The sequence below is a fragment of the Salvelinus alpinus genome, chromosome 3 (assembly GCF_045679555.1).
Source record: "Salvelinus alpinus chromosome 3, SLU_Salpinus.1, whole genome shotgun sequence".
Lineage (NCBI taxonomy): Eukaryota > Metazoa > Chordata > Actinopteri > Salmoniformes > Salmonidae > Salvelinus > Salvelinus alpinus.
Genome location: NC_092088.1, coordinates 53,283,101 through 53,306,904, shown reverse-complemented (window position 1 = coordinate 53,306,904; position 23,804 = coordinate 53,283,101). Strand labels below are relative to the sequence as shown.

General features: G+C 43.5%; 1 protein-coding gene across 3 annotated transcripts in view; it reads right to left on the bottom strand.

Moving 5' to 3' along the window:
* LOC139570958 (glutamate receptor ionotropic, delta-1-like) overlaps positions 1–23,804 on the bottom strand; it is a 448,588-nt gene that overhangs the window by 88,972 nt on the left and 335,812 nt on the right. For all 3 annotated transcript variants that reach the window (XM_071393334.1, XM_071393332.1, XM_071393333.1), the window contains exons 6-7: positions 5,286–5,459; positions 1,412–1,573 (exon numbers count right to left, since the gene is read on the bottom strand). In XM_071393334.1, coding sequence (XP_071249435.1) covers positions 1,412–1,573; positions 5,286–5,459 — 336 coding nt within the window. The remainder of the gene's footprint in view (positions 1–1,411; positions 1,574–5,285; positions 5,460–23,804) is intronic.

The following is a 23,804-nucleotide window of genomic DNA, read 5'->3' as shown; positions in this document are numbered from 1 at the left end:
TGCTGAAGCAAAAAGACAATATAAACTCAAACTTGCATTGATGTTTGACAACTCATATTCATGACGCATGCGGCAAGGACTACAGACAATAATGGACAACAAAGGCAAATCCAGTGGTGCCCACCTAAGCCTCCTTCCCAGACGAGCTTAACACATTCTATGCTCGCTTCGAGGAATCCAGGAAGATACTCGCTGCTCCGGACGACCAGGTGCATTCGCTATACAAGGCTGACGTGAGGAAAACTTTCAAAAGAGTGAAAACTCACAAAGACACCAGCCCAGATGCCATCCCTGGCAAAGGTCCTCAGAGTGTGTGCTGACTAGCTGGCGGCCGTTTTCTCTGACATCTTCAACATTTCTCTGTCCCAGGCTGTAGTGCCCACCTGCTTCAAGGAGACCACCATCCTCCCAGTGCCCAAGAAAAACAAGGTGACATGCCCAAATGACAATCGGCCAGACAGGAAGACCACAGGCTGTGAGGATTGGCAACAACACCTCCTCAACCCTGACTGTTAACACACAGGCCCCCCAGGGGTGTGTTCTCAGCCGTCTGCTGTATTCCATATGTTCACCCACAACTGCGTGGCTTTGCACGACACCAACTCCATCGTCAAGTTGGCTGATGATACCACGGTTGTAGGCCTGATAACCAAAAACGACGAGTCAGCCTATAGGAAGAAGGTAAGTGAAGTGGCATTGTGGTGCCAGGACAACAACCTTTCCTTCAATGTCAGCAAAACAAAGGATTTTTTTTTTAAATAATTGTTTTATTTAACCTTTATTTAAATAGGCAAGTCCGTTAAGAACAAATGCTTATTTACAATGACGGCCGACACCGGCCAAACCCTAATCAGGACAACGCTGGGCCAATTGCTGCGCCGCTCTATGGGACTCCCGATCATGGCCAGTTGTGATACTACCTGGGATCGAACCTGGGTCAGTGATGTAGTGATGCCTCGAGCACTGTGATGCAGTGCCTTAGACCCCTGCGTCACTCGGGAGCCCTGAAAGTGGATTGTTGTCTTCAGGAAGTAAAGGAAGGAACGTCCCACTGATCCACATCAAAGGGAACGCATTAGTCAGCAGTTCTAAGTTCCTCAGCGCCCACATCACCAAGCACTTGACATGGACCAACAACCCCACCACTCTTGTCAAGAGGGCCCAACAGCATCTCTACTTCCTAAGGCAGCTGAAGAAAATTGGCACGCCAAGGAGACTGCATGTAAGCATTTAGTTTGACGGTGTATACCATGTGAATCCTGCACATACGACAAATAAAACTTGTAACTTGAATCTAAACACAACATACTATATCATTCTCCTTGGACATCTGTATTCAAACAGTTGAGATACATGTGAAAAGAATGAAAGGAATCCATTTCGACACCGTATGAGTTAGTCTGCGTCCTACCTTCTGGATGGTGTCCAGCATAGACCAGCCTCCATTCCAGGGCTTGGTGGACTTCCTCATGCAGTTCAGACTGGCCATGCTATGCCACTTTCTGTCCTCCAGCTTACTGTAGAAGGCGTTGGCCAGCATCAGCACACTGTCATACAGGTACAAGTTGGAGACCTGGGGAGAAACAACACAATAAAACATATTGTATAAAAGGTTTTGAGCAGAATCAGCAGCGTCATGCAGGTAATGAACTAGTTTGAGATCTGGCAGGGGAAAACACCCCAAAACTGTTGGAGCTAAAACGAGATGCTCAAAATCAATTGTTGAACCTTGTGAAAGTTTACAAGACCAACACAAAAGTGGTTCCTCTCTGCCTCTGCCCCTGTGAGGTTCAGGGGAAATAAATTGCTCAGTAGGGAATAAGCATGTCCACAGAATGAAAGGGAGAAACAGACCCATAGTGGTTGACACCTGGGGAGCAGAAAAAACCCAGTCTGACACTGCAATGACCACTTTTAAGTTACAGACAAGAGATATGAAAGATAACCTCAAGTTTTCTAATGATAGAAAAAGACATGTCTGTTGAAATGCCACAGAGCATTACTCACAATTACACCCACAGTATACCTTTTCTAACTTGTCTGTAGGAAATTGTGATTGTGATTTATTGAAGGACCACTGGAGAAAGAGAAGCACAAACACATTCCCTGGCATTTTCATTTGGAATAAAAATAGGCTGGATTGGATTGCCTACGTCCAAAGCATGCTTTCGATATAAGGGAAGTATTTTGCTACACCAACAAAGGCATGTATGAATGGCAGGGTACAGCAATGACACAAAGAGAGATATTTGCTGAAGGACACCATTCCTCAGACCTCTGTTCCTGTATTCTATCATGGTTCACCATGAGATCAATACATGTACAATTATTGTTTTCGTCATTTCATAGAGGATTCAATTGGACATTCAATCCACATGTTCATATTGGGTATAGAGGAAACACACTTGTTGAGTTGAAAGGAATGTGACGGTGGTAAATCGAGTTTACAAAATGCATATTTTTTTTTAAAGTTAGCTCAAACATAAACACACTAGGTCATTTCCATACAAAAGGACCCATGAGCAACATGTGATGTTCATAGGAGCATGTCAAATTGGGTGTCAAAAGAAATCCATATCTATATATATTTTTTAATTAAGGCATATATAAATGTTCAACCATTTTCCATCCTAAAAACGTGGAATAAGCAAAGACTTTGATTTCTGGTCAAACATATGGAAAATGGGTCTTAGAAAACATCTACCAGAAACGCAATTATGTTAAAGTAAAGACTCCTGCCAAATAATATCAACACTTACAGTGCCTTCAGAAAGTATTCATACCCCTTGACTTATTCCACATTTAGTTGTGTTACAGCCTGAATTCAGAATGGATTAAATATATATGTTCTCACCCATCAACACATAATACCCCATAATGACAAAGTGAAAAAAATATTTTAGAAATGTTTGCAAATGTATTGAAAATTAAACACAGAAATATCATAAGTATTCATTCCCAACCCTGAGTCAAAACATGTTAGAATCACCTTTGGCATTGATTACAGCTGTGAGTCTTTTTAGGTAAGTCTCTAAGAACTTTCCACACCTGGATTGTACAATATTTGCACATTATTATTTTTACAATTCTTCAAGCTCTGTCAAGTTGGTTGTTGATCATTGCTAGACAGCCATTTTCAAGTTTTGCAGTACATTTTCAAGCCTATTTAAGTCAAGACTGTAAGTAGGTCACTCAGGAACATTCAATGTCGTCTTGGTAAGCAACTCCAGCGTACATTTGGCCTTGTGTTTTAGGTTATTGTCCTGCTGAAAGGTGAATTATGGGACCCCCGATCATGGTGGAAATCACTTGGAGCTGATTTCCTGGTGTTTTTATGTCCCCCCAAAAATGTATGTTGTTTAATTTTTAATTTTTTATCAGAAAACTTGGAGGGGGCAAATAAAACCACTCGGCCCGCCAGTTGGGAAACCCTGCTCAAAGGGATATTTAATGTATGCTTTTTCTTTTTACCCATCTACCAATACGTGCCCTTCTTCGCAAGGCATTGAAAAACCTCCCTGGTCTTTGTGGTTGAATCTTTGTTTGAAATTCACTGTTCGACTGAGGGATCTTACAGATAATTGTATGTGTGGGGTACAGAGAGGTAGTCATTCAAAAAGTCATGTTAAACACGATTATTGCACACAGAATGAGTCCATGCAACCTATTATGTGACTTGTTAAGCTTTTTTTACTCCTGAATGTATTTAGGCTTTCCATAACAAAGGGGTTGAATACTTATTGACTCAAAACATTTCAGCTTTTCATTTTAAATTAATTGGAAAAAGTCAAGGTGTGTGAACACTTTCTGAGGCACTGTATATTTAGTTTTGGATACATTTTTCTGTCTTCTGTACGTTTAAGAAACTTTGCTTTGGGCCTTGAAATTCCGTTACCAAAAACCCACATATCTTTAAGTTATTTTAAAATGTCTCTCCCTCTTGAGGAGGGAGGATAATGACAGTTCACAGGACTTAAAAGGTAGACCTATCAATTAGGTGTAGTGTTTTTACTGATATCAATTTTGTTTATGAAATATTAAGTGGTTAAAACTTGAAATTCCATTACCAAATCGTTAATGACATTTTCCAAAAGATCAGTAATGGAATTTCTGCAATTAAATTGGGTACAATGGGAAATCATATTAGTAACAAACCACAGTTGGGTTCAAATGTTTGTACAGGAAAGTATAGTTAAGTACAGCTCAGTAAAGAAAAGTAGAGTATAGTTCAGTACAGTACAGCACAGTAAAATACAGTACAGTAAAGAAAAGTATAGTGCAGTAGAGTACTGTACAGTACAGTAGAGTTTGGTACAGTACACAGTAGAGCACACTAGAGTTGAGTACACTGTATTGTACTGTACTCTACTGTACTATACTCTACTGTACTGAACTCTACTGAACTCTACTCTATATAAAAATAACCAGTGTGTAGAATAATACCCAAATATGTAAAGAAGGATATTGCATTTTCATACATTTGTATACCTATTTAGGATACATCACCATGAAGAGACGGAAATGCCCACTTACAACACCTAAAGCATTTGTTATCAATAAAGCTTTATGATGGTCTGGCTGGTGTACTTAAGGCTTTATGCATCACTTGATGAATCCTAAGAAAGTAAGTCTGGTGTACTAACGTATCATGATCATGATTTGAAAGGGGATAGATAGATAAGTGGGCAGTGCTTTACCCAGCACAGGTAACACGTCTATATCAGAAATGAAAAGCACTTGCCTGTGCTTTTTTTCTCTCTTACAAATACTTGGCATTAGCCAGTGCTTCACCTTTTTTCACATTAATAATTGAGAGATAAAGTCTAAAATAATACCACATGATTTTACCATCTGTCCTAAACAGTGTTCTATGCTAGCTATGGAGTTTGAATAGTAAGTCACGGTCATTGCACACTAGATGACTACGGAGAACATTTCTAAGTCATTTTTAACATTAGAAATCTGTGTTCCCGTGTAATCCAGTGTCAGAATAGTGATGGTGACAGACTGAGGTGTTTAACATTGGAGGGATGTGTGAAGGAAATGACAGTGTTAGAATGATGATGATGTTCAATGTTGTGACAGCGCTGACAGGCAAATCGCTCTCGCCGACCTTCAGAAATGCTTTTGTCATGGTTATCGTCATGTCTTATCAATATATGGTGTGATGTTGGGTGAATGACAAAGTATTCTGTGATGGTGTGGATGCAGTGTTACGGTGATGACAGGGTGGTGACGGGGCTGATGGTCAAATAGAGTAATAAAGTCCTATCCTTCACACTGACCTCCAGGGACTGCAGGTAGCCCTCCTGGGGGTCACAGAGCAGAGAGGAGATGCGGTGGTTGTTCCTCATGCAGCGGATGTTGGTGTCTCTCCACAGAGGGAAGATCTGCCGTATGACGGTCATCCGGCCTAACGAACTGTGGACCAGCTCCATGATTTCTGTGTCACTCACCTCCTGCGACAAAAAAGAGAGGGTGGGGTGGGAGGGTTCATGGTCAAAACCATAAAATAAATCTAAGAATTGTTTTGTAAATTCCCACTATGAACTTGTCTTAAGCTGCGGATTCACATATGAATTATAGGACTAGGTACATTTTGTGTGACAACTAAGAATGATTAATCAAAATACACGTTAAGAAATACAGTGGGGAGAACAAGTATTTGATACACTGCCGATTTTGCAGGTTTTCCTACTTACAAAGCATGTAGAGGTCTGTAATTTTTATCATAGGTACACTTCAACTATGAGAGACGGAATCTAAAACAAAAATCCAGAAAATCACATTGTATGATTTTTAAGTAATTAATTTGCATTTTATTGCATGACATAAGTATTTGATACATCAGAAAAGCAGAACTTAATATTTGGTACAGAAACCTTTGTTTGCAATTACAGAGATCATACGTTTCCTGTAGTTCTTGACTAGGTTTGCACACACTGCAGCAGGGATTTTGGCCCACTCCTCCCTACAGATCTTCTCCAGATCCTTCAGGTTTCGGGGCTGTCGCTGGGCAATACGGACTTTCAGCTCCCTCCAAAGATTTTCTATCGGGTTCAGGTCTGGAGACTGGCTAGGCCACTCCAGGACCTTGAGATGCTTCTTATGGAGCCACTCCTTAGTTGCCATGGCTGTGTGCTTCGTGTCGTTGTCATGCTGGAAGACCCAGCCACGACCCATCTTCAATGCTCTTACTGAGGGAAGGAGGTTGTTGGCCAAGATCTCGCGATACATGGCCCCATCCATCCTCCCCTCAATACGGTGCAGTCGTCCTGTCCCCTTTGCAGAAAAGCATCCCCAAAGAATGATGTTTCCACCTCCATGCTTCACGGTTGGGATGGTGTTCTTGGGGTTGTACTCATACTTCTTCTTCCTCCAAACACGGCGAGTGGAGTTAGACCAAAAAGCTCTATTTTTGTCTCATCAGACCACATTACCTTCTCCCATTCCTCCTCTGGATCATCCAGATGGTCATTGGCAAACTTCAGACAGGCCTGGACATGCACTGGCTTAAGCAGGGGGACCTTGCGTGCGCTGCAGGATTTTAATCCATGACGGCGTAGTGTGTTACTAATGGTTTTCTTTGAGACTGTGGTCCCAGCTCTCTTCAGGTCATTGACCAGGTCCTGCCGTGTAGTTCTGGGCTGATCCCTCACCTTCCTCATGATCATTGATGCCCCACGAGGTGAAATCTTGCATGGAGCCCCAGACCGAGGGTGATTGACCGTCATCTTGAACTTCTTCCATTTTCTAATAATTGCGCCAACAGTTGTTTCCTTCTCACCAAGCTGCTTGCCTATTGTCCTGTAGCCCATCCCAGCCTTGTGCAGGTCTACAATTTTATCCCTGATGTCCTTACACAGCTCTCTGGTGTTGGCCATTGTGGAGAGGTTGGAATCTGTTTGATTGTGTGTGGACAGGTGTCTTTTATACAGGTAACGAGTTCAAACAGGTGCAGTTAATACAGGTAATGAGTGGAGAACAGGAGGGCTTCTTAAAGAAAAACTAACAGGTCTGTGAGAGCCGGAATTCTTACTGGTTGGTAGGTGATCAAATACTTATGTCATGCAATAAAATGCAAATTAATTATTTAAAAATCATACAATGTGATTTTCTGGATTTTTGTTTTAGATTCCGTCTCTCACAGTTGAAGTGTACCTATGATAAAAATTACAGACCTCTACATGCTTTGTAAGTAGGAAAACCTGCAAAATCGGCAGTGCATCAAATACTTGTTCTCCCCACTGTACATGCAATAAACACTCTTCTCAAGGTCAGGTTTTCAATTGATTTTCAGCTGAAGATGGATTGGGGATCATCACTAATGTCCGATATCTATCAGTTCCTTTGGAAAATTGACAAAGTAAAAAAACTCTCCTTCAATTTCTTAGAATCCCAGAACGTACACCATAAAGCTGTGGGTAGGAACCTCCCTAATCATGTGTGCAGGCAAGGGTGATGGATGAGAGGAATGCGTTCAGGGTCAGACAGGGGATGACCTGTGAATGGTCAGATCAATAGTGATGAGACCTAGAGCTGCTGGTCTGACTCAGGAGCAGGACAGCGGTCAATGTTGATGTGACAGACAACCAGCACTCGGATCAAACACCACAGTAATGAGACAACTGACGGGGTCAAACTTATCTGTGTTTCTCCATCTCTCGGTCTCTCTCTTTCGATCTGTCCAAGTTTGTTTTTCTCTTTCAGACGTTCCATCTCCCTGCCTATGTTTCTCGTTAGCTGTCTGTCTGTCTCACTTACTCCCTCTATTTAATTTTCCCTTTGTGTCGATTTATCTCACTTGCTTTGGCCCTTTCACCCTATTTATCTCACTGTCAAAACTCATCAATTCCTTTGAGAAATACATAACTGTTATGCAACAAGCACCACACCTCATGGATAATTCAGTAGGTGTGTGCTTTACTGCTTTTAGAAAGAGGCACCTCCATTTTTATACAGCAGAAACACTACAGTATGAGTCATACAAACAACTGTAAATAATGGATATTCATGAGGTGCTGTTGTGTATTAACCGGGTGGAATATGCTGTAGGATTCATGGAGTTATGACCTCACGTCCAGGATCATCCTTCCTGTCTTGACCTGTTAGAACGTTCCACCACAGATGACTGCTGTGACATCACTTGACCCTGCAGTGACCTTGATGGAGCCATTTTGCTACAAGACAAAAATGACCACAGACTAGTGGTTTGAAAGAAAAGCACAGAGCTTTAAGCGCTAGGTCTTCATATTTTAATGTGGAGAACAAGTTTTGGTATGCAGGGGAAGAACGTTGGGGTACCCTTTGAGTTTGTTGATTAGTCTGGTGGCACTCTAACACAGTGTGTGACTAACATTCTGGACTGTGTATTACTGTATAATACAATTTCAGTGCAGGTCAAAGCCATCATTACAGAGCTCTATATCAGATGGAATGAATGTGTTAAGGAGATCAGCTGTTTATGCATTCAGTGTGGACATACACTTTGGGAGGAAAACACCACCAAAGCTCCTATTACTGTCCCGAGGTGACCTACTTAAGCATGGAAACCAAAAATATGTATTTCAATGGCACACATCCTCTAAATACGTTAATCAAATCAAGCCTGTCTGACAGCTAAATGATCCTCAATATGCCGCTCAGTCAACGTTATTAATCTATCATGATATATAAATCAAGAAATCCTGGTGATCACCATAGAGATTTAATTAGGAGTTAAAACACTTTTTTAAGCTTTAGACATGTATGCTGAGAAGCTCTGCGACTTGGAGAAGGACTGGGCCTCTGTACTCTTATCTGGCCATCTTTCCCTTCCTCCCTCCCCCCAACAGCACACACGATCACTTGCCTCTACCATTACTAATCTGCTAGCTCTGACTAGTAGACACATACAGGTAACTGCCAACATAAAGGAAACACCAACATAAAGTCTCTTAATAGGGCTTTGGGCTACCACAGAACAGCTTCAACGCGCCTTGGCATAGATTCTACAAGTTTCTGGAACTATATTGGAGGGATGCAACACCCTTCGTTCATGAGAAATTCCATAATTTTGGTGTTTTGTTGATGATGAAATGCTGTCTAAGGATTTTGGCAATGAGGCCCATTATCTACTTACTACTTACTTATCTACTTATACCATTTTTGTGTCTCTAAGTGCAGTTTGAAGGAAGTTTCTAACTAGCACCAGCGCAATTGCTAACTAGTGTTAGTGCAATGACTGGAAGTCTATGGTATCTGCTAGCATGCTAGCAGCAGATACCCATAGCCTTACAGTAATTGTCCTAATGCTAGTTAACATTGGCTCGCGAAACTACCTCTTAACTTCCTTCATACTGGACACAGAGACATAACAATGGTATCCACGAGTTTATCTGATAAGGGGCCTCATTACCAAAATCATGAAGTATCCCTTTAAGAGACTGACGGTCTGGGTTTGGTAGCGCTCCAGTCCTCCCTGTCATAATAAACAACAGAGGATATAGAAATTGTATTATACCCCAGAGAAATAAGTAAAGTCAATGTAAGTAACCTACTTTATGTTCGTTTAACTGTTAACTTCGAGGATATTGTCAGCAATAATCATATGCCCATAGAATTTAATTCCACTGTTTGCACTGAAACTGTCTGCCTTAGGAAGAAGCCTACTGTTGACAGCTCCCTTAGTACCATAGCCTCAAATGTAAAAGTCACTGACATGTCTACCTTGGATCAGCCTCTCAGAATAGCACTAAAAACAAACAAGCCCCGAAAAGTACTAAACATAGCCCATATTGTTAAAGTATGTAGCCTGTGAAACAAGGTTCATGAAATGTACAACTTATTAACATCAGGAGACATTCATATTCTGGCCATTGGTGAAACACACTTCGATAATTCATTTGATGATGCAGTAGTAGCTATATGTGGTTATAGAATATATAGGAAATATAGAATTGCAAATGAAGGAGGAGTTGCCATGTATGCCCAGAGTCATATTCCTATTAGGCTGAGAGAGGATCTCATGTCAGATGATGTTGAAGTAATATGGCTACAGGTTCATCTGCCTCAACTAAAGCCCATTCTTGTAGGAAGTTGCTATAGACCACTGAGTACTAAAATTCAGCACGTGGACTATATGTGTAAAATGCTCAATGCTTTGATGCACCTGTACTGACCTCGCCTTCTGGATGATAGCGGGGTGAACAGGCAGTGGCTTGGGTGGTTGTTGTCCTTGATGATCTTTTTGGCCTTCCTGTGACATCGGGTGGTGTAGGTGTCCTGGAGGGCAGGTAGTTTTCCCCCGATGATGCGTTGTGCAGACCTCACTACCCTCTGGAGAGCCTTGCGGTTGTGGGCGGAGCTGTTGCCATACTAGGCAGTGATACAGCCCGACAGGATGCTCTCGATTGTGCATCTGTAGTTTGTGAGTATTTTTGGTGACAAGACAAATTTCTTCAGCCTCCTAAGGTTGAAGAGACGCTGAAGTCCACGATCATTTCCTTTCATTTGTTGACGTTGAGTGTGAGGTTATTTTCCTGACACCACACTCCGAGGGCCCTCACCTCCTCCCTGTAGGCCGTCTCGTTGTTGTTGGTAATCAACCCTACCACTGTAGTATCGTCTGCAAACTTGATGATTGAGTTGGAGGCGTGCATGGCCACGCAGCCATGAGTGAACAGGGAGTACAGGAAATGGCTGAGAAAACACCCTTGTGGGGCCCCAGTGTTGAGGATCAGCAGGTTGGAGGTGTTGTTTCCTACCCTCACCACCCGGGTGAGGGTAGGAAACCACCCGTCAGAAGGTCCAGGACCCAGTTGCACAGGGCTGGGTCGAGACTCAGGGTCATGTTTCAGGTCGCCTTGCCCTGATTAAAAGCAGGGGTTCGCGCTTTCAGTTTTGCGCGAATGATGCCATCAGTCCATGGTTTCTGGTTGGGGAAGGTTTTCATTGTCGCCGTGGGTACAAAATCACCGATGCACTTGCTAATAAACTCGCTCACTGAATCAGCGTGTACATTAATGTTGTTGTTCGACGCTATCCGGAACATATCCCAGTCCACATGATCGAAGCAATCTTGAAGCGTGGAATCAGATTGGTCGGACCAGCGTTGAACAGACCTGAGCACGGGCGTTTCCTGTTTTAGTTTCTGTCTATAGGCTGGGAGCAACAAAATGGATTCGTGGTCAGATTTGCCGAAAGGAGGGCGAGGGAGAGCTTTGTATGCGTTGCGGAAGTTAGAGTAACAATGATCCAGAATTATTCCAGCCCGGGTCGCGCTGTCGATATGCGGATAAAATTTATGGATCCTTGTTTTCAGATTAGCCTTGTTAAAATCCCCAGCTACAATAAATGCAGGTTCAGGATATGTGGTTTTCAGTTCACATAGAGTACCTCCCCTATATCTGTCTGTTCCCAAGCTCTGTTCCCCGCTTCTGCATTAATTGCCGTTTGTCGTTTTGTCTTACCTAGTTTTGACGCTGTTCTTGTCCTGTTCCATGTCTGTGCAATATTAAATATTCACTCTCCGTACCTGCTTCTTTACTCCAGCGTCGTTTCTTACAGTGAGAGGTTATTTTCCTGGCACCACACTCCCAGGGCCCTCACCTCCTCTCTGTAGGCTGTCTCATGATTGTTGGTAATCAGGCCTATTACTGTTTTATCATCTGCAAACTTGATGATTAAGTTGGAGGCGTGCGTGGCCATGCAGTCATGGGTGAACAGGGAGTACAGGATGGGGCTGAGCACGCACCCTTGAGGTGCCCCTGTATTGCGGATCAGTGAAGTGGAGGTGTTGTTTCCTACCTTCAACACCTGGGGGCGGCCCGTCAGGAAGTCCAGGACCCAGTTGTACAGGGCGGGGTCGAGACCCAGGGCCCGAGCTTAATGATGAACTTGGAGGGTACTATGGTGTTGAATGCTGAGCTATTGTCAATGAACATCATTTTTATGTACATATGTATTCCTCTTGTCCAGATGGGGTAGTGCAGTGTGATGGCGATTGCATCGTCTGTGGATCTATTGGGGCGATAAGCAAATTGAAGTGGGTCTAGGGTGTCAGGTAAGGTAGAGGTGATATGGTCTTTAAAGCCTCTCAAAGCACTTCATGATGACAGAATTGAGTGCTACGGGGCAATAGTCATTTAGTTCAGTTGCCTTTGCTTTCTTTGGAACAATGGTGGACATCTTGAAGCAGACTGGGATAGGGAAAGATTGAACATGTCCGTAAACACCCCAGCCAGCTGGTCTGAGCGGCTAGGGATGCCGTCTGGTCCGGCAGCGAGGGTTAACACGCTTAAATGTCTTATTAACGTCGGCCATGGAGAAGGAGAGCCCACAGTCCTAGGTAGCGGGCCAAGTCGGTGGCACTGTGTTATCATCAAAGCTGGCAAAGATGGTGTATAGCTTGTCAGGAAGCAAGATGTCGGTGTCCGAGACGTTACTGGTTTTCTCTTTGTAGTCTGTGATTGTCTGTAGACCCTGCCGCATACGTCTTGTGTCTAAGCCGTTGAATTGTGACTCCACTATGTCTCTATACTGACGTTTTGCCTGTTTGATTGCCTTACAGAGGGAATAACTACACTGTTTGTACTGGTTCGCGCTTTCAGTTTTGCTGTTCTACAGTCACTGTTGAAGAAAGTCAGAGCAGAATGGGTTCATATGAAGTTTAACTGGTGAGAAAGGCAATGATCGGAGAGCTGAAGTAGAGAATGGATGGAGAGGAGAGAGGGAGAGAGAAAGAGAAGAACTGAAAAGTGTTGAAGAATCGGAACAAGGTTGCAGAGTAAAAGAGATGTATTGCTGCTTCAATCTTCAGCAATTGTTGATAACAATTTTGGACAGTCTTCCACTTTTTTCAATACAAGACAGGATCAGTTACCAATCATTGATTGATGTATGAGGGAGGGCGTAACAAGGTATCCTTCTCTCTAAATCATCAGCTAAACCACACAGAGGGCGGTGGTTGACACTGTTTGCTCTATATGGATGGATGACGGAGTCAAACAGGATTAGTTTTTTCTACAAAAAGAGAGGAGGTGACATCTGAGTCTGTGTGTGATGGATTAGAGGGAGGCGCGTTGCGTGACAGCCAGAGTCAAGAAGAACAGGGATGATATGACTGATTTTCCGTGGTAACCACCAGCAAAATGTTTGAATAGAAACAGTTGTTGACACTATCTGTGAAACAGCAGTAGGCACGGTGGAGGAGAGAAATAAAACACATTACACTACCCAAAGACAGGATTAAAAAGGTTTGATTAGGAATGTGTATTTTACATTAACATAGTGAGACAAAAATCTGTAGTAAATCATCTGTCAGAAATAGACAAGCACTTTATAATTAACCATTGTAATGTTTGCTCTATCACATAGGCCTACTTTAATTACCCACTACTTTTGAGCTGCACAATATACACTGCTCAAAAAAATAAAGGGAACACTTAAACAACACAATGTAACTCCAAGTCAATCACACTTCTGTGAAATCAAACTGTCCACTTAGGAAGCAACACTGATTGACAATACATTTCACATGCTGTTGTGCAAATGGAATAGACAAAAGGTGGAAATTATAGAAAATTAGCAAGACACCCCCAATAAAGGAGTGATTCTGCAGGTGGTGACCACAGACCACTTCTCAGTTCCTATGCTTCCTGGCTGATGTTTTGGTCACTTTTGAATGCTGGCGGTGCTCTCACTCTAGTGGTAGCATGAGACGGAGTCTACAACCCACACAAGTGGCTCAGGTAGTGCAGCTCATCCAGGATGGCACATCAATGCGAGCTGTGGCAAGACGGTTTGCTGTGTCTGTCAGCGTAGTGTCCAGAGCATGGAGGCGCTACCAGGAGACAGGACAGTACATCAGGAGATGTGGAGGAGGCCGTAGGAGGGCATCAACCCAGCAGCAGGATGGCTACCTCCGCCTTTGTGCAAGGAGGAGCACTGCCAGAGCCCTGCAAATGACCTCCAGCAGGCCACAAATGTGCATGTGTCTGCTCAAACGGTCAGAAACAGACTCCATGAGGGTGGTATGAGGGCCCGACGTCCACAGGTGGGGGTTGTGCTTACAGCCCAACACCGTGCAGGACGTTTGGCATTTGCCAGAGAACACCAAGATTAGCAAATTCGCCACTGGCGCCCTGTGCTCTTCACAGATGAAAGCAGGTTCACACTGAGCACATGAGCACGTGACAGACGTGACACAGTCTGGAGACGCCGTGGAGAACGTTCTGCTGCCTGCAACATCCTCCAGCATGACCGGTTTGGCGGTGGGTCAGTCATGATGTGGGGTGGCATTTCTTTTTTGGGGCCGCACAGCCCTCCATGTGCTCGCCAGAGGTAGCCTGACTGCCATTAGGTACCGAGATGAGATCCTCAGAGCCCTTGTGAGACCATATGCTGACACATGCACATTTGTGGCCTGCTGGAGGTCATTTGCAGGGCTCTGGCAGTGCTCCTCCTTGCACAAAGGCGGAGAAAGCGGTCCTGCTGCTGGGTTGTTGCCCTCCTACGGCCTCCTCCACGTCTCCTGATGTACTGGCCTGTCTCCTGGTAGCGCCTCTATGCTCTGGACACTACGCTGACAGACACAGCAAACCTTCTTGCCACAGCTCGCATTAATGTGCCATCCTGGATGAGCTGCACTACCTGAGCCACTTGTGTGGGTTGTAGACTCCGTCTCATGCTACCACTAGAGTGAGAGCACCGCCAGCATTCAAAAGTGACCAAAACATCAGCCAGGAAGCATAGGAACTGAGAAGTGGTCTGTGGTCACCACCTGCAGAATCACTCCTTTATTGGGGCTGTCTTGCTAATTGCCTATAATTTCCACCTTTTGTCTATTCCATTTGCACAACAGCATGTGAAATGTATTGTCAATCAGTGTTGCTTCCTAAGTGGACAGTTTGATTTCACAGAAGTGTGATTGACTTGGAGTTACATTGTGTTGTTTAAGTGTTCCCTTTATTTTTTTGAGCAGTGTATATGGTGATCTATTATAATTAGAGCTATCAAATAATTAAAATAAGTAATTGTGATTATTCACAAGATTTTTTTGTAGCTAATCATGATAAATCACTATTTTTAAAATTTGCTCAAATCTGTCCCTAAAGAAAGATGTTTCCATTTAAAAAGCAGTGCATTGAGTTACAGGCATACTATGCTTTGATTGTAATGTGTATGTACTGTAGGTCGACTGCCTCTTATCAATATTCCTGAAGTTTAACAGTTGTGTGCACAAACACACACCCACAAACACACAAAAACACACACATACTGTTAAAGCTTCAAGCATTCTAAATTAGTGTTCTCCCAATTTCTGACTGCAGGGTTGACTACAGGAAAAAAGAACTGGCTCTATGGATACAAAGAACAATCAAATCACGGTGTGACAGTATCCCCCCCCCCCCCCCCTAGGGGCGCCACCTGGCGTCCTACCTGGGCGCGTACCCTACCTGGTTGACTGGGGTGCCAGCGGTGGATGGCATGAGGGCTGGGTCCAGGATGTCTCTAGCGGGGACCCAGCACCTCTCCTCCGGGCCATAACCCTCCCAGTCAACCAGGTACTGGAAATAGGGATAGGTTGATATCCCTATAGACCCACCACCCGGCCAGGTCTCTGACTTCCTCCCTAATCACTGGCCACTTTAATAATGGAATACTAGTAACTCTAATAATGTTTACATATTTTTGCTAGACTCATCTCATAAGTATATACTCTATTCTATTCTACTGTATTTTAGTCTATGCCACTCTGACATTACTCATCCTAATATTTATATATTCCTTAATTAATTCCATGATTTTACTTTTAGGTTGTGCGTATTGTGTGTATTGTTGTGAATTGTTAGATATTACTGCACTGTTGGAGGAAGAAACACAAGCATTTCGGTACACCTGCAATAACATCTGCTAAACATGTGTATGTGACAAATACAACTTGATTTGATTTGATTTAGATTATCACAGCTGGTCGTGGTGGCTGATGAATGAGACATGAGACCTCCCTGCTGCCTCCATGTCCTAGTTAGCGCTGAGGCCCAGGGGGCTGAGAACTGACAGAGATAACCCCTCCTCTCCTGATGACAGCATGTCTGGCTCAAAGGCATCTGAGGGACCAGGGGGACACACAGGCGGAGAACACAAGGCCTGGAGATTACCTGGCTAAAACGGTTGCCTACATCCCTGTCACAACACATAGCACTCACAATGTCATGCTGCATGGGGCATTCGAAACAGTGTGGAACTTTATAGCTTGTCACCTACAGAGGCAGAAGCATTAGCAGGAGGTGGTGCTACTCAGAGTTATTGTTATATATTACATATTATAAACCGGGTAGTTTGGGTCCTGGATGCTGATAAGACAAAATACCAGGGTATGACGCAAAAATACTTGTTTACTGTTCTATTTATATTGGTAACCAGTTTATAATAGTAATAAGGCACCTCAGGGGTTTGTGGTATATGGTCAATATACCACAGCTAAGGGCTGTGCCGTGCCTAAGAACAGTCCTTAGCTGTGGTATATTTAAGCAATAAGGCACGAGGGGGTGTGGTTTATGGCCAATATACCACGGCTAAGGACCTTTGATTAGCACGAAGCAACATGGAGTGCCTGACACAGACCTTAGCCGTGGTCTATTGGCCATATACAACAAACCCCCGAGGTGCCTTATTGATATTATAAACTGGTTTCCAACATAATTAGAGCAGTAAAAATAAATGTTTTGTCATACCCGTGGTATACGGTCTCATATACAACAGCTTTCAGCCAATCAGCATTCAGAGCTCAAACCACCAAGTTTACAATGGCCAATATACCACGACTAAGGAATATGAACAGTCCTTAGCCATGTTATATTGGCCATATACCACACCCACTCGTGCCTTATTGCTTAAATATACCACGGCTAAGGACTGTTCTTAGGCACGAAACATTAAGATGGCGCCGAAGAGGATGGCTGACGTTTTACATGCTCCTAACCAACTGTGATATTTAGTTCGGTTTTTTGCATTGTGTGTAACTTGTTTTTTTACTTATTTTGTACATAAGGTTGCTGCTACCATCTCTTATGACCGAAAATAACTTCCGGACATCAGAACACTTACTACTCACCGTGAACTGGAAGAAGTCCAACGAGACGGATATACTGCTTTCCCGGGAACAGGCCCAAATCCCCGTCACTTGCGTAAAGAAAAGGCGGAGGAAAAGGGGGTGCAGTTCGGGCTGCCTTCTGAGAACCCGTAGGCGAGCGAGTAAACTCCCACTGCCATCCGTCCTACTGTCTAACGTGCAATTATTGGAAAATAAAATTGATGACCTACGATTAAGATTATCCTACCAACGGGACATTAAAAACTGTAATACCTTATGTTTCACTGAGTCGTGGCTAAACGACAACACGGATAATGTAGAGCTAACGGGGTCTTTCCATGCACTGGCAGAACAGAGAAGCTACGTCTGCTAAGACAAGGGGTGGGGTTGTGTGTCTATTTATCAATAACAGCTGGTGAGTGATGTCTAATATTAAAGATGTCTCAAGGTATTGCTCGCCTGAGGTAGAGTACCTTATGATAAGCTGTAGACCACCCTATCTAACAAGAGAGTGCTCATATATATTATTCGTAACCGTCTATTTACCACCACATACTGATGCTGGCACTAAGACTGCACTCAACCAACTCTATAAGGCCATAAGCAAACAAGAAAATGCTCATCCAGAAGCGGTGGTTCTAGTGGCCGGGGACTTGAATGCAGGCAAACTTAAATCAGTTTACCACATTTTTACCAGCATGTCACATGTGCAACCAGAGGAAAGACAATTCTAGACCACCGTTACTCCACACACAGAGATGCATACAAAGCACTCCCCCGCCCTCCATTTGGCAAATTTGACCATAATTCTATCCTCCTGATTCCTGCTTGCAAGCAAAAACTAAAGCAGGAAATACCAGTGACTCGCTCAATATGGAAGTGGTCAGATGACGCGGATGCTACGCTACAGGACTGTTTTGCTAGCGCAGACTGGAATATGTTCCGAGATTCATCCAATGGCATTGAGGAGTATACCATGTCAGTCACCGGCTTCATTAATAAGTGCATCGACGACGTTGTCCCCACAGTGACCATACGTACATATCCCAACCAGAAGCCATGGATTACATGCAACATCCGCATCGAGCTAAAGGCTAGAGCTGCCGTTTTCAAAGAGCGGGACACTAATCAGGACGCATATAATAAATTCTGCTATGCCCTCAGACGAACCATCAAACAAGCAAAGCGTCAATACAGGATTAAGATTGAATCCTACTACACTGGCACTGACTCTCGATGGATGTGGCAGGGCTTGAAAACTATTATGGATTACAAAGGGAAACCTAGACGCGAGCTGCCCAGTGATGCGAGCCTATCAGACGAGCTAAATGCCTTTTATGTTTGCTTCGAGGCAAGCAAACACTGAAGCATGCACAAGAGCACTAGCTGTTCTGGATGACTGTGTGATAACGCTCTCGGTAGCCGTTATGAGCAAGACCTTACACAGGTCAACACTCACAAAGCCGCGGGGTCAGACGGATTACCAGGACATGTCCTCAAAGCATGCGCGTACCACTTGGCATGTGTCATCACTGACATTTTCAACCTCTCCCTGACCGAGTCTATAATACCTTTGTTTCAAGCAGACCACCATAGTCCCTGTGCCCAAGGAAGTGAAGGTAATCTGGCTAAATGATTAACGCCCCGTAGCACTCACATCGGTAGCCCATGAAGTGCTTTGAAAGGCTAGTCATGGCTCACACACTAGACCCACTCTAATTCGCATACCGCCACAACAAATCCACAGATGACGCAATCTCAATCTCACTCCACACTGCCCTTTCCCACCTGGACAAACGGAACACCTATGTGAGAATGCTGTTCATTGACTACAGCTCAGCGTTCACACCATAGTGCCCTCGAAGCTTATCACTAAGCTAAGTAAGCTGGGGCTCAACACCTCCCTCTGCAACAGGATCCTGGACTTCCTAATGGGCCGCACCCAGGTGGTAAGGGTAGGCAACAACATGATCTGCCACGCTGATCCTCAACACTGTGTTCTTAGTCCCCTCCTGTACTCCCTGTTCACCCACGACTGCATGGCCAAACACAACTCCAACACCATCATTAAGTTTGCTGACGACAACAGTCACCGATGAGACAGGCTATAGGGAGGAGGTCAGAGAACTGGCAGCGTGGTGCCAGGACAACAACCTCTCCCTCATTGTGAGCAAGACAAAGGAGCTGATCGTGGACATGCCCCTGTTAACATCGACGGGCTGTAGTTAAGCAGGTCGAGTGTTTTAAGTTCCTGGGTGTCCACATCACCTACGAACTATCATGGTCCAAACACACCATGACAGTTGTGAAGAGGGCTCGACATAAACTTTGGCATGGGTCCCCAGATCCTCAAGAAGTTCTACAGCTGCACCATCGAGAGCATTCTGACTGGTTGCATCATCGCCTGGTATGGCAACTGCTCAGCATCTGACCGTAAGGCGCTACAGAGGGTAGTGCATACGGCCCAGTACATCACTGGGGCCAAGCTTCCTGCCATCCAAGCCATATATAATAGGCGGTGTCAGAGGAAAGACCATAAAATTGTCAGAGACTCCAGCCACCCAAGTCATAGACTGTTTCCTCTGCTAGCGCACAGCAAGCGGTACCGGAGCGCCAAGTCTAGGACCAAAAGGCTCCTTAACAGCTTCTACCCCCAAGCCATAAGACTGCTGAACAATTAATCAAATGGCCACTGGACTATTTACATTGACCCCCCCCCCCCCCCCCCCACCATTCTTTTTGTACAGTGCTGCTCCTAGTTGTTTATTATCTATGCATAGTCACTTCACCCTACCTATATGCACATATTACCTCAACTAACCTGTACCCCCACACACTGACTCAGTACCGCTATCCCCAGTATATAGCCTCGTTATTGTTATTTACTTGTGTTACTTGTGTTACTTATTTTTTACTTTAGTTTATTTGGAAAATATTTTCTTAACTCCTCTTGAACTGCAGTGTTGGTTAAGGGCTTGTAAGTAAGCATTTCACGGTAAGGTCTACACTTGTTGTATTCAGCACATGTGACAAATAAAGTTCACATTTTATTTGTTCTTAGGCACGACACAGCCCTTTTACAGTGGCTTACGAAACTATTCACCCCCCGTGGAATTTTTCCTATTTTGTTGCCTTACAACCTGGAACTAAAATAGATGCTGCCACCACCATGCTACACCGTAGGGATAGTGTTCTCAGGGTGATGAGAGGTGCTGGGTTTGCATCAGACATAGCATTTTCCAAAAAATCTCAATTTTTGTCTCATCTGAACAGAGTACCTTTTTCCATATGTTTGGGGATTCTCCCACATGCCTTTTGGCGAACACCAAACGTGTTTGCATATTTTTTTCTTTAAACAATGGCTTTTTTCTGGACACTCTTCTGCAATGCCCAGCTCTGTGGAGTGTACGGCTTAAAGTGGTCCTATGGACATATACTCCAATCTCCGCTGTGGATCTATGCTGCTCCTTCAAGGTTATCTTTGGTCTCTTTGTTGCCTCTCTGATTAATGCCCTCCTTGCCTAGTCCGTGAGTTTTGGTAGGTTTGGCACGTTTTTTTGTGATGCCATATTCTTTCATTTTTTTAATAATGGATTTAACCGTGCTCCGTGGGATGTTCAAAGTTTCAGATATTTTTTTATAACCCAACCCTGATCTGTAGTTCTCCACAACTTTGTCCCTGACCTGTTTGGAGAGCTCCTTTGTCTTCATGGTGCCGCTTGCTTGGTGGTGCCCCTTGCTTAGTGTTGTTGCAGACTCTGGGGCCTTTCAGAACAGGTGTATATATATACTGAGATCATGTGACAGATCATGTGACACTTAGATTGCATACAGGTGGACTTAATTTAACTAATTATGTGACTTCTGAAGGTAATTGATTGCACCAGATCTTATTTAGGGGCTTCATAGCAAAGGGGGTGAATACATATGCACGCACGATAAAAATTTAAAAAACTAGTTTTTTTTCTTCATTTCACTTCACCAATTTGGACTATTTTATGTATGTCCAGTATATGAAATCCAAATAAAAATCCATATAAATTACAGGTTGTAATGCAACAAAATAGGAAAAACGCCAAGGGCGATGAATACTTTTGCAAGGCACTGTAGCTGTGGTATATTGACCATATACCACAAACCCCCGAGGTGCCTTATTGCTATTCTAAACTGGTAACAACCTGTGGTATACGGTCTGATATACAATGGTTGTCAGCCAATCAGCATTCAGGGCTCAAACCACCCAGCCATTATAAATTGAGTGGTTCCATCCCTGAATGCTGATTGGCTGACAGCTGTGGTATATCAGACCATATACCACGTGTATGACAAAATGTTTATTTTTACTGCTCTAATTTCCTTTTGTAACCAGTTTATTATAGCAATAAGGCACCTCGGGTGGTTGTGGTATATGGCCAATATACCACGGCTAAGGTCTGTATCCAGGCACTCCGCATAGCGTCGTGCTTAAGACCAGCCCTTGGTCTTATGTACCACACCACCTTGGTGCTTATTGCTTAAATATACCACACCCCCTCAGGCCTTATCGCTTAATTATATAGTGTATTGCTGTTATCTGTTATTATTTTTAAGTAGATAATTTCATCTCCCACTCTCCTAATTAGAAGGTCAATCAAATCTTATCTAATTTTTGTGTAAAAAGCCAATTACTGTATTTTGACAGGTTTTAAGTCAAATGAGTTCAACATTGCACCCTCTCCTTTTTTCTCTTCCAAGTCTAACATGTTGAGTATTCCAAGTTGTATAATAAAATACATTGCCAGCATCAAACAAGGCTGATTGAAAAAAAGTTTTCCTTTGTCGTTCCCTCCTTAAGGTGATCACAGCAGCATCATGGCACTTTACTTTCACAGACAACCTCGAGGAGAGAAGAGAAAGAAAGAGGGGATGACATTTCAAAGATCTCTGGTACAGTCTTATTAATTTATATAGTGTATAAGGAGTGATAACTCTACAATATGCCACACCGTGTCAACCATTCAGGAAGTGAAGAAGAAATGTACATGGCATTAGCTCGTAAAGTACATTGCACAGTCTGATGCTATTAAAGCTAATGACTTGGTGGTGACACTCTTTCAAAATTGGCTGAAACAGAAAGGAATGTGTTGGTGTGCTGCAAAATAAATAACATACATTTTTTATATTTTACCACTTCCTCTAAGAGTTGTGTGCAGCCTAAACAGGAAGATGCTATGAGGTACATTAATAAATAACATTCACAATATGAATACAAGATCATATTGAATACCAGAAGTATACTACGTCAATATTCATATGGTCCTTTCTGTGTGTGTGTTTGTTTGTGTGTCTGCACGCAATGTCATGGTCAAAACATATAGATTCAATGGTTGTAAAGATGGGGAGAGGTCTGTACGTAGTAAAGAGATGCTCCGCTTTTTTGACACCACATTCCACAAAGCAAGTCCTGCAGGCTCTAGTTTTATCTTATCTTGACTATTGTCCAGTCATATTGTCAAGTGCTGCAAAGAAAGACCTAGTTAAGCAGCAGATGGCCCAGAACAGAGCAGCACGTCTTGCTCTTCATTGTAGTGAGAGGGCTAATATTACCATGCATGGCAGTTTCTCTTGGCTAAGAGTTGAGATAAGACTGACCATCACTTCTTGTTTTCATAAGAAACATGAATCTGTTGGAAATTCCAAATTGTTTGCAAAGTCAACTTACACACAGCACTGACACACACACTTACCCCACCAGATATGCCACCAGGGGTCTTTTCACAGTCCCCAGGTCCAGAACAAATGCAAGGAAATGTAAAGTATTATAAAGAGCCATGAATGCATGGAACTCCCTTCCGTCTTATTTAGCGCAAACGAAAAGCAAACCTGATTTCAAAAAACAAATAAAGCAACACCTCACGGCACAACACCTCTCCCCCATGTGACCTACTTGTTTTGTGCATGTACTGACATGTATATGTAACTGATAAATGCACACACACACTGCCGATTTTGCAGGTTTTCCTACTTACAAAGCATGTAGAGGTCTGTAATTTTTATCATAGGTACACTTCAACTGTGAGACAAAAAAACTAAAATCCAGAAAATCACATTGTATGATTTTTAAGTAATTAATTTGCATTTTATTGCATGACATAAGTATTTGATCACCTACCAACCAGTAAGAATTCTGTCTCTCACAGACCTGTTAGTTTTTCTTTAAGAAGCCCTCCTGTTCTCCACTCATTACCTGTATTAACTGCACCTGTTTGAACTCGTTACCTGTATAAAAGTCACCTGTCCACACACTCAATCAAACAGACTCCAACCTCTCCACAATGGCCAAGACCAGAGAGCTGTGTAAGGACATCAGGGATAAAATTGTACACCTGCACAAGGCTGGGATGGGCTACAGGACAATAGGCAAGGAGCTTGGTGAGAAGGCAACAACTGTTGGCGCAATTATTAGAAAATGGAAGAAGTTGAAGATGACGGTCAATCACCCTCGGTCTGGGGCTCCATGCAAGATCTCACCTCGTGGGGCATCAATGATCGCCCCCAGGGGGTGAGGGTAGGAAACAACATCTCCACCCCGCTGATTCTCAACACTGGGGCCCCACAAGGGTGCGTTCTCAGCCCTCTCCTGTACTCCCTGTTCACCCATGACTGCGTGGCCTTCCACACCTCCAACTCATTCATCAAGTTTGCAGATGACACTACAGTGGTAGGCTTGCTTACCAACAACAACGAG